General features: G+C 39.2%; 1 protein-coding gene across 1 annotated transcript in view; it reads right to left on the bottom strand.

Annotated features, from left to right (window-relative positions):
- The window catches only part of LOC139735401 (uncharacterized), a 29,877-nt gene extending 28,839 nt beyond the window's left edge, over positions 1-1,038 (bottom strand). Inside the window, exon 1 of the mRNA XM_071646150.1 lies at positions 318-1,038. Within this exon, the coding sequence (XP_071502251.1) occupies positions 318-401 (84 nt within the window). The 5' untranslated portion in view covers positions 402-1,038. The remainder of the gene's footprint in view (positions 1-317) is intronic.
- Between the last annotated feature and the right edge of the window lie 11,342 nt (positions 1,039-12,380).

Here is a 12,380-nt window from a genome sequence, read left to right as displayed (position 1 = left end):
CAAATATTGGGAGTATTAAACGTAAAATCACGCCAAAAATACATAAAGATAAGGGAAAGTTATGGAAAGATAAATTTGAAATAAGACAAGTCAATGACTTGCCGATCAGAATCGAATTGTCCAATAGGACTATGAAATATATTCAGCTTGAATGAGAATACTGAAAGAGACAAGACATTTCAGGTAGATACTACTAAAAGAGCAGACAATTTTTTAGTGTTATATGAATCAACACACTAAAGCACCTTGGAGAAAAAAAATCACCATTGTTTTCTGTTTAAATATCATTTCTTCGATTTTACTGAGGGTATACTCACCAGCCCTGGGAAGTAGGCCGCTAGTCTACTGTTTAGACTCCACCTCCATTTCCTCGAGTTTGGTTTTTCACATGTTCCGTCCATTTTGATGGTTGTGACTTCACGAGCTTCTTTTGTTGACTGTAAATGCTGACTTTCGATTACAAGCTGCTCCCTATCTATGTTTGTTTGTATCTTTGCTTTCTTCACAAGCTACACAAAGCTGCATCGATCACAACAAACCCGCACACAGCTATGAGGATTCCAGTTTCTGCTCTAAGTCTTTGCCAGTAGATGAATATTTCGCCGAGGTACACCCGTCAGAAGCCGGGACCCGATGCAAACGTCCTGGTCACTTCTGTCTGTATCCAGGGCGCTCAAAGTTTCAAAAATTATTCAAGCGATGCACACGTGAGATGGGCACACGTGTTACTTTATGTGAGGTCATTCGTACGATGAAGTTAGCCCAAGCATGCTCGGCGGTTGGATTGTTCTCCTGGTATCACGCTTGGATTTTCTTTGTCCTGCCTGAGAATCACGGCTCTACCCTCGCCCGTCATAACAAACCTCGCGAAAGAGGGAAATACTATTTTGGTAACCCGCGTCTTTCTACATGTTACTTTTTTTTTCTTCAAATCAGACCTGCGTTTTAGCTCTCGATTGTCTCGAGAAGCGCTCGAAGAGAATGCAGTCGGATTCCCCTCAGAGAACACTGAAAAACGACCTTCAGGAGTCGGAATGAATGAACGTACATCTGGTACATCCGTGCAAACAGTTTGTGTTCGGTCCGTACACAATACTGGCATGCAAGTGATAGCTCGTCGTGGCACAGCGGATTGTGGTTCACTCGAGCTTGTACTTAGCTCCGCCCTCTCCCATGACGTCGAGTTTTATTCCTCCAATCCCGTATCGCCTTTCCTGAAAGTTATTTTCTTCTTTGCACGCTGTGTTTACCTCAGACTTCGAAAACACATCGAGCAGGGCTGCCGTTATGTGTCGAAACAGAGTATATCAGCAGCAGTGAAGAAGCTGTTTTTTTTATCGTTAGCAATATGGATTTTTGTTTGTCAATGTACCGATTAATTAGCCTGCATCAAACCTGAAATTCATCTCACAAATGTACTTTGAAACAATTGTGAAAAGTCAAAGAATAAAAAAGCGGTGTATCACACGCATAATATATTTCAACTGTAGATGTATAACACTTCATTGTGTTTGTTTGTTTGTTTGTTTTGTTTCATTTTCCATCTGAGAAGATGGCTGGAAAGCCCATATTCAGCTGCACTAGCTGGTCTTTCATGGGGTCCAGTTGGAAGTGAGGCGGGACCACTTCACTGGGTTTGCACCCTGCTCTTTGCGATGAATGAATTAAGCGGGATCTTTTACGTGCATGAGTTGTGACTCTCTCACGCACGGGACCTCCATTTCATGTCCTTTCCGAGGGACAGAGTGACTCCTTTTTCACTGGACGGGATGGTATGATGAAAGTATTGCTCAGTGAGACTTGGGAATCGAACCCGGGTCCTTTGGATCTGGAGTAGACGAGCTACCGACTGAGTCAAATCACCGTTCGATCTGTCCTGGACAAGTGTTTAGTTGCCTGCTTTTAGTCATAAAGATATCGAAAGAGATAAACTCTATACTAATTGCTACAAGCAACAGCTCACTCGTATGGTGAGTATATCACCCAAAGAACAAACCGATTCTTGGTAAAGAAAAAACAAATCGGTTGAATTCGTGGAAATGAGTCGTATTGACAAGTGCATCCCATGGAGATACAGCACACTCCACGAGTATAGAATAAAACTCCAGGAGTATTTTTCAGTTTTCACTTCCTGATTAGGAAGACAGTTTAAAAACATAGATTTTCGCCATCGTGAAGAGTTTGCATTTCTTGAAGTTGGATCTTTAAAAAATGTCGTATTTAGATAGACAACGATGTGAAAATACATCAGATGAAGAGAAAAAGACATATAAGTGACTATAGCGCGCGTAAGTTAGCTTACTTTCGTAGAAGACAATAGTTTCGGGGAGGGGGCCGGGGGGGGGGGGTCGAGCCTTTTCATTAAAAAAAAATAATCCTCAGAAAAATCTATTCGACACTACAACACAATACATACAAATGACATACTCGATGCGATCCCTGATGCCGACTTCTAATGTGCGTACTAGCGCTATACTATTCAGACCAATGTGTTGTTCAATATTTCTCACATACAGCAACAGTAACAACAACAAAATATGTTGACGAAATATCTGTGTAATTCTAATAATATTTTCTTACATAAAACGAGTCTTAAAGAAAATTGAAAATTCACCAACAAGGGTAATAGGCACCTTGTTAAACCCTCCTGCTACGTCAGACGATGAATTGAAATGTTGCCTCGAATTCGAGCTCAATAATGGAGTCTGTTCAGTAATGGAAAGAAATCATGTTTCCTTGTAATTTCTCTCATACTACTTCCCATTGCCGTAAGACGGGGGGCTTGTTTTCTCGTCTCATAAATATTACCAGGACTTAGGACAAATGCATCAAAAGAAAGTCGTCCGTTGATGTATGGTCCATGTACTTAGTTATATAACAGACCCCCTGCGATTTTTTCTTCTGATCAGAGATTCCATCGGTGTAGTTTTACATCCGGGACATGTCCTCAATCACGTCCAGGATAACCCTTTTGTAAGTTTGGGAGTAGAGAGACGCCAACTCTACCAACATTATATATATGATGACTGGCGGGGGAGGGAACATACCGAATGTTCCACCCGAAGGGTTTGAAATGCTAGTGAGGGACGAAGTCGATAGCATTTCAAACCATGAGGGTGGAAGGTTTGGTACATGTTCCCGACAACAAAAGTCATCATGTGTTATATTATATGGGTTAGTCAAATACCATCATCTGTTATGGGTTGATATTATAGTCAAAGTAATCTGAGAAAACTTACCTTCAACTTGTCACAGAAACTCGCAACGTCAACCACCAGCACAACGCACTCGATCGCTCGCGCAGAGCCAAATTCTCTGTGCGCGGGTCCTTCAAATCACACTTTCGTACGCATTACAATAATCGGTCATCTGCTTTTTCACATTGTATGGAATAGGCAAATTTATCCTATCGATTGCGTGAAAATGTGATCGTTCAATCGTTTGGTATCGTTTGTCATTTGTTACGTGAAAATGTTTTCCCATGGGAGAACATTACAAACCAATGTGCCTTCATCACGTGACTGTGTTTAGCCAATCACTAACCGGTATTTGACTAACCCATTTAATGTTGAGTAATACCTAACGATGCTCTTGCCCTCAACTAACCATGTTGCGACCTTCAGCATAAGTGTTGCAACAAAGAGTACGAAATGCATTAGTAGCCCTTAAGCACGTCCTCATGCATCATGTAGGCTTTATGTCGTTGTTGTGTTTGCTTAAAGAGATGGTGTAGTATTGGTGGAGATGAAGACTGGGCTTTTAACTTTTTGCATGATACCAAGACCACTTATGAAATGATACAGAGAATACCATTCTAGGAGGAATTCAGTGTTTATTTGATGAAAATCGGTTTTGTGATGGCAGAGACATCCAAAACAAAGTAAAAATGAAGCAATCGTAAATAAATGTAGGCCCCATTTTTTATTACGATCGCTCTGTTTTTGATATATCTTCAATTTCAAAAACAATTTTCATCAAATAAACACTGAATTCCTCTTGGAATTACATGCTGTTTCCCATTTCATAAGGGGTTTCTCATTACCTCAACAAAAAATGTTAGAAACCTGAAGTTAGGTCTCAACCAAAACTATGTGATCCCTTTAATGAGATAGAAAATAATGCTCCTTTGAACTGCTGGCATTCTGAAAGAAGTCAATGCATTGCCTCATTACCTGTTACAATCAGTTTACAAAATACGTGGGTTTTTTTTATAAAAAACGGAAAAATCATAACAATCTAAAATAAAGGAATTTCAATAGCATGTGGTGATTATAACCCTTAATAATACCGCTATATAAAAAGTATATAGCATCATCATCATCATCATCACAACTGATTTTAATCAAAATTTCAACTAAGATTCGACTTTGTTTCGTTTCTGTCATTCATTATGCAATGCTGTAATTCAAAATTGGGCAACACGACGCTGTAATGTAAAAACTTACTTCCTCTATAATGTGCTCACATGGCACTTGGTTCATTCCCTCTTGCAGCAGGATTAAAAAAAATCATATATATTGGCCCGTTTCCATCCCTAACTTTATGTCAGCAAAAATGATTATCAACAAGGAAAATGTGCACGGGATGTGTCCGGCGACGTGGGATGTAAACTAAACAAGAAAATTGAGAAACGGATTTAATCGAAACCACGCTAAGAAATAAGAAGCCTTTTTATTGCTTCGTTTGTTTGTTTTCCGCATAATCTCTACAGGTAGTGGGTCAACAGTATGTTTGTTTTGAATACCATACCGGTCAGTTACATTTTGTAATTCCCCTGTCCATCGATATGTGTAACAAGGAAAAAAGCTCACTATTCTTAGCAACTCGCTGTATATCTCTGTAGGCGATTATGAAATAACTTCCTGATTACAGCGTGCTCTTCTTTCTCATTGCTTACAGTTTTTGTTTGATTACGTGTTTCCCCCTGAAACTGCCGATAAGTTGATTCTTAAATGACGGAAAATATCACTTCGTTTGCCGTCTAGTGATATGGTTACTTGTAATGCCTTGACATGTTCTTAGATCGTGACGTTTGTGAGATATTTGTCCTCACGTCATCACTTATTTTGAGATTTCTTCTCAGATGTGGTCTGGAAGCGACATGACGAGAAAAAAAAACCCATCAAAGGCCGATAAAGTTTTCTTTTTCTTCCCCTTCGTCATTCTGGAATATACAGGAAAAAAATGCAAACCATCAGTGTGATTATAACCTCCGCAGCAATCATTTTTCTTCTTGAATACTTTCACTTGTCTGTTTACATCATCATGTGGGTATTGGAAGTATGAAACCCGTAATTTAAAGTGAAATCAACAAATTGAGAAGTAAAAAGGCATCGATCAAGATTTTTTTTTTTAGTTGACAAATTTGGACAAATCACAAACAATTCAGTGTTGAAATTTACAATCTTAGGAACGGTCTACAAACATGGCGGCACCTGTACTATAAGATGTCGTGATAACTAGTGGAGTATTGCTTTAAAAACATTTGAATGTTGCACTGTTTCTCCGTCATCATTTACACAGCTGAACAAACGACGGGTTTGTTTTTTTTTTTGTTCAGTGGGTCACCATAATGATAGACAGTGCATTTGAACATGAACAAACTACTGAGGCCACTCGTAGTAATAGTCCTGAAAGTCAGACTACCCAGATACAGCTGAGGAAGGGAGAGAGAGAGAGAGGGAGACAGACAGACAGATAGACAGACAGACGAAGAGAAAGAAAGATATCAATTTAATTAACCATGTTTCACAATTCCTTCAAAACAAACTTCATTAAGTAAGTTTATGCATTGGTTGAACACACCGCTCATGCGCACTAGCATCTCGGGGAGAGTCGTATTAAGTGGCTAATGGAATGATACACCCTTGATATTTTTGGTAGCTTTATATGAGGAACAAATATAAAATAACGTTTTTGTTATTATATCTTACGTAGACAAAGAAAGAGACCCCAAACCACTTCTCCTTTGTAAATTTGTCAACAGAGAGTACAACACGCACACTGATTCACACACTCTCCGCACGTCACAACTTCTTGCAGTGAAGATTTAAAAGCCACAGGCAAACATTCTTCATCCCCCGAATTGCCAGTATAATTATGTTCAAAAACATACCAACAAACACAGACAGACAGACACACACACACACACACACACACACACACACACACACACACACACACACACACACACACACACACACACACACACACACACACACAAGGGAAACACAGCAAGACAGGTAAACACCTAACTCGTGATTTTACCACCAGTAAGACCACAGAGATAGTATCATCCCCGTTAGCATTCCAATCAGAAGAAGATCCACTCCCTTACGTGGAAAGAACTAGGAGTGGCTACGGTGCCAATGTTCTATGTGTAATCAGCCACTCTTTTAATGGGATCGCTTCCGCAAAAATGGCAACGGTGATTTCCAATATATCACATGTTTTCCAGTCATGATAAGTATGAAACTTTTGTTTTAATGGGATGTCACCTGATTATCGAACACACATGGATTGCAAGCCTTATATAGGGCTTTACGTATAAAACCCAACAATGTGTTTGTCTAGCGCATAGCAGTCCCACAGTTGTCTGTTTCATGAAACAGTCTTTTGAAAGATTTTTCGCTCATTTTATGAGAGACTTCATGAAATGGATTTTACTTCTCTTAAGGTCTCTCATAGCTACATAATTATGAGCAACTTTGGCCATTCTGAGATTTATGTAAAGACTTTTATATGATGACTTCATGAAACAGACCCAGAGGGCTGTCAACCTTGATGCAAGTTTGAGTAGTGTCATTGAGAATTATGTCACAAGGTACATTGGTGTAATAGTCGAACATGATGTTACGTTCGCATGGACCTCTCATGAAAAATATCACATTCATGTCTGTACATCAAAAGATAATAACACAACATACCTCACCCCACACATCGTAGGGGACAAAAAGGAATACCAATAACAAAACGCAGCCCTGTACCACCCTGTAACATCTCGACTTGACATTATAACAATGAAGAATAGGTGTCGGGACATTACTGATATGGAGCTTATACGGAGATTAGGGAGCTCGAACTTATCTAGGGTAATAAATGTTCTTCAAGCGAAACGGTGTCACACGGTGAAGGGGTGGTCATGAGTGTAATACCTTCCCCAAGAAGAAAATTCACGAGGTGCATACGTGACTGGAAAAAAACTCCAAACTAAGGGCAAAAAACAATTCGCTACATACCACAGCGAGTCATTCGCGGATGATATCGATATTTTGAGGAAATGCTGCAAAATTCTATTCATTATCAGGGACATTTTGTCCCTTCACTAGCAGCAGAATATTTCCCACTCGTTTTCTTTTCTCGTTTCATAATGAAAATGAAAATGAAATCGAAGAAGTGATAATCATAAAAATAATGTCTGGCCCTGATTGCCGGAGCGCTATAAATATTGCCCTGGGCATGGCATTGGTTCATTCATGGCAGTCAATGTCTCACAAGGTCAACTGATATTCAGTTACATGTGTTTTATTGTCATTTTCCACTTATCCACTTTCTGACTAAAACCACATAAAAAGCTACAATGGAAACAATAACGTTGGTGTTAATGCAAAGGTCAAACAAGGAATAAAACGTAATACCCTAAATGACCTTATCGTATGATATTGTCAATGACCGTGCCGCAAAGGTGGGTGAATTTCCATGTAACATTGTTCGTGAATGTGTCTCATTCCCAAAACTGGGTCAATTACGATTTTGACTACATTGCATTCTCTGCTCTTCTGATACAACCAAATGAACCAACTGAAAAACAAACAAAAGTAATACAACAAATTGGAGGGGTATCTTTAACCGGAGCACATATACACGTACATGTACTTCATATTTAATCTATTTGTAAAAGTGCATTACTGATGTTTCGGTGTAACTTTGAATAAACAAAAAGCAAATGATGATTCGTAACAGAGAGATGCATAAGTTGGCCTACAAGAAAGTTCATTTCACCTGTAAGAATTACTAATACCGACAACTCTCTCTTTGGTGATACAGATTTTATGAAGATAGTGCCCAGATGTTAATATTTCATGCAACATAATAGACTTCAAAAAGACACCAAGGATTGTGTTTCGGGGTTACAAGACATTAATCCGAAGGTTCGTTACTCCGAATATAAAATGAGGTTCATAAATCCGAACCTTATTTCATTTCCGGAGTAGCGAACCTTCGGAGTGACGAACCTCATTTAATTTTCTGACTATAGTATCAAACTAACCTTCGGAATGAAGAAACATCACCCATGTTTCGCTATATATACTTAGTTAATAATTCAACATCACTCACGAGACCACACAAAAAAATAGTGCTTGGCAAACGATTTTGTACATAAAACTCCTTGACAGTTGCAATATCATTGACAGTAACTTTGACAATATTCAAAAAGTTATGAAATGTCCTATCTACTCCTCCTCCTCCGTTCTTCCCTTCCTTCATTTTTTCTAGTCCTTCTTCTCTTCCTTCCCGTCTTTTTTTTTTTCTTTGCAAACGCGTCTGTTCGATGCCAACAATCATTCTTGAACTTTCTGCATCGGTCGAAGGTTTTCTTCACAAAGTAGATGACCACTTTTTAAAAGCACATCGTCATTTGACATTGATCTGCAATTTATTGTGGCCTTAAGGCTTCAGAGAAGCATGAAACAAAATTCAGTCAGAACGTAATGGTGTGTGCAATTGCGAGGATTTCATTCATTAAAAAAATGATAAGTCAGGTCCCACTGTGCAGCGGCCTTGTAGGAACAGAAGCGCCCGGAATTTTCACCGTTGCAAAGTAGAATCCATAAGTAATTGAAGGTTATGGGTTCACCCGCTGCCCCCGATCTTCAACAGTCGTGGTACGTCCGGGTTTCCCAAGCATAGGTTTATTTGCATGTTCCGTTTTCTCTCTTAACAAGTCCGGAGGTAACATTTAAGAGAAAAGAGAGCGGTAATAACAAAATCGTGTTTTATTTTCCACGAATTAAGGATGTATTCTCAAATTGCACTACTAATAAGTATGTGACGGATGCCATGTTGTATACAAGTTTCATTATGATCATGAATAAGTTGCATGAGTGCAGTGAGTATACTGTAGGACAGTGGTCCTCTTCAATTCACCAAAGGTCATCACGTGATGATGTCACAATCATCTAGTTTAAGTTTGATGTTACTGAGAAGACGAGACAATTCCTCGACTTCTCGACAATTTCGGGTCCGGGAAGGCGAGAGTCATAGTATGAGATCTCGCCCTCTCGTCTTCTCGGGTCCGAGAAGTCGAGTAGACGAGATTTCACCTCGCTTTTTCATCTTTTCGGACCCGAACAGTTGACAAAACGAGATCACACAACTCGTCTTCTCGGCTCCTCTGAGCAGAGAAATGGAGCCCGAACTACTGAGAAGATGAGGATCGGTAACTCAAAAACGCTTCCGTAGCAGATAGCAATAATACTCCTGTATAAAGAGTATCTGAATAACTTCATCGCGTTATTTTTTGTGCTTATCCGCACCCCCCCCCCCCCCCGTCTTTCTCTGATATCATACACACAACACAAACACGAACACACGATATAATTATTCACTTTACTCATCCAAGCTTCTCATCAGTCTATATTCGTCCTTCCACCTATCAATCTATCTTTCTTTGTATCTCACATTTCTATTTCACAAGTTACGTCTCCGTGGTGTATAGTGAGTAGGCTGCCTCAACTGCAAACGAATTGTTTCCACCGACTTGTGGTCGAGATATAGTGATTCTGGGAACTGGCAAATATCATTGCAGCGTGATCGCGCACATTGTTAGACTCCTGATATATCAAAATTCCATTCTATTCGGCAAGAAACTGTACGAAAGGGTTGATCGCATCACAGAACCCTGTAGTCTCAGGTAATTTTGTTTTGCATTGCATTGATAAGTCAAAACCGTAGATATATGTACTGATGCTGATTGATAATAGTAACACCCGTCATGAATCAGCCCCTGTGTCATGTTCCTGGCTTGTGGAAATGGGTTTGATTTCTTTGAGATGGCAGGTTTGGAAAAGGGTTAAAGGGGAAAATCCAGTCCAAATATAGGTTAGTCTGATAAGAAAGAGTAAAATATTACAAATTCCACGGTATATTGATCGAAATCGGATGAAAAACAAGGAAGTTACGACATTTCGAAGTTTTGCTATTTTTTGGGTAAACAGTTCTTGAACAGTCAGTATGAATATGCAAATGCCAAAGTGAACATGTCATTCCCTCACAACTTACCACATAGTTTGTACATCAAATTTTGAAATTTCCAGTTTTCGTTCAAACGTAAATATGCCTGAGGCTCAAATCCTCATACATCTAATTGACCACTATTCTGAAGTTATTCAACCAGGAATAACGCTAGACTTTAAAGACAAAAACATTGAATTTTCGTCTATTTTTTTTTTTGTACACGATCAATGGAAAATTGTGAGGGTATATTATTATATTTGTATATTCATACCCACAGTACTAGAACTGTTTTGGAGAAATTATCAAAACTTCAAAATTTCACTTCCTTATTTTTCATCCGATTTCAGTCTAATTTTGCTCTTTTTTATCAGACTAACTTATATTTGGAGTGGATTTCCCCCTTTAACCTGGTGCATATTCACGTTACCAAGGGTACAATACAGCATCAGTATCATTATTACATTTTGTATAGCCCTTTTTTACAAACTTATCTTATTTCAAAGCGCTTTACATCGATAACCAAAGGAAAGTAACTATGATAGACCCAATCACTGAAATGAAAAGTAGAGTTGAAAATGTTTGAAAAACCTCCAAAGAATGGGACAGATGAATAAATCTTGAGAGCTATTTCATAGTCTAGAAACCGGTCCGCGTTACAGGTTGTAAAGCCTTGTCAGAAGCTGGTGTGTACGTCTGAGGAACATGAAGCAGGATTCTATCTGTGATGGAACGAAAACCAGGGAGGGGCATTTCATGCAGCGTTTTGTCTGATATTTTGTCTGACAAACTGTTATTCAATTCAACTTCAATTTTATCCGGCACAAAATAAAAAAAATCAAAAGCACATTATGTACACAATAAAGACAAAAGCAATTCGTATAAATATACATGCACATGTTAAGGAAATTAATGCCGGGACCCCTTTGAAGCATAGTGCTTGTTGTTTGGGCCCAAAACAAGATTATACAAAGTACAGTCGTTAAATGGCATAATGTGCAAAAATGAAAAGAAAACACACACACACACACACACACACACACACACACACACACACAAAAGAAAACTCATCAGTCCTACACTATACACACACACCTTGGGCAGCGCACACCCAACAACACATTCAGTAGCAATGTCATGATCAGAGAAGTGAAGAGAAGAAGAAATTTGGTATCAAGCAGTCTCCTCAGTCATGGATAAGCTACGGAAATCCTTCTATCTGATTGGTCTTACAAAACGATTCATGAGATGCCCCTGGAGTTTTGTTTCGGATGGTCTTAAAGACAACAGTCAAGATATTAAATTCGATGTATTGCTTGACTTGGAGCCAATGCAATTCCTTTGGCAAAGGTGTGACATGGTCATGTTTTCGGGCCTTGAAGATCAGCGTATATAGCGCCACGACTTTAAGCCTTCTGAAGACGTTTCATTTGTGACGAGTTGATAGCTGTCACAACGTGCCATATTATTTGGAACGTCTCATCAAAACGCACTGATACAATGTGGAAGGATTCATTGCATAGGTTTTGCATCAATACTAAAATACGAGGAGGGAACGTACTTTACAAAGTTAATTAAGGTAGATCTTCTCTCTTTCTACGGGTCTAATGAGCCAACATTGATTTACCTGTAACAGAAACCAGCACCCAGTCATGACCGATATACATATTCCATACTTCATGACAAGCATGTTCAACTTCATATCGGAGGGGGACTAGGGTACCAAAGTACAAATAACAAACAGAGCCTAAATGGTGGAGGTGTATAGAGATGACAGATGACTAAACTTCAGTATATCATACTCACGTACTGAGACATGAAGTTCGTGCTTCATCATGTCCTTGCCCTTTTCTTGTCGCCACCAAACCTTCACACATCACGATTTGAGAACGAAACTTACTCTTGAGCTTACAGACACTTCACGCCATAATAGCATACTTAGCACTTGCACGCAGAAGAATAAAAGGGACAGAAGTACTCACCTTCGTCGTTGGTATTAAGAATCGGTTGACTGTTTTCACGAGGAACAATCAATCGTAGTTATAACTCCAAAATGGCACACTAATTACAGAGTTTTAATCACTCCATACATAGATGACGAAGAATGGTTGTGACGAGACGGTGTCTATCTCACACGGCACCACCGC

Source organism: Diadema antillarum, unplaced genomic scaffold, assembly GCF_040938485.1.
Source record: "Diadema antillarum isolate AM-2024a unplaced genomic scaffold, OU_Dant_1.0 seq00000576_RagTag, whole genome shotgun sequence".
Taxonomy (NCBI): Eukaryota; Metazoa; Echinodermata; class Echinoidea; order Diadematoida; family Diadematidae; genus Diadema; species Diadema antillarum.
The sequence above is the reverse complement of the archived record's forward strand: the minus strand, read 5'-3'. Positions and strand labels throughout refer to the sequence as shown.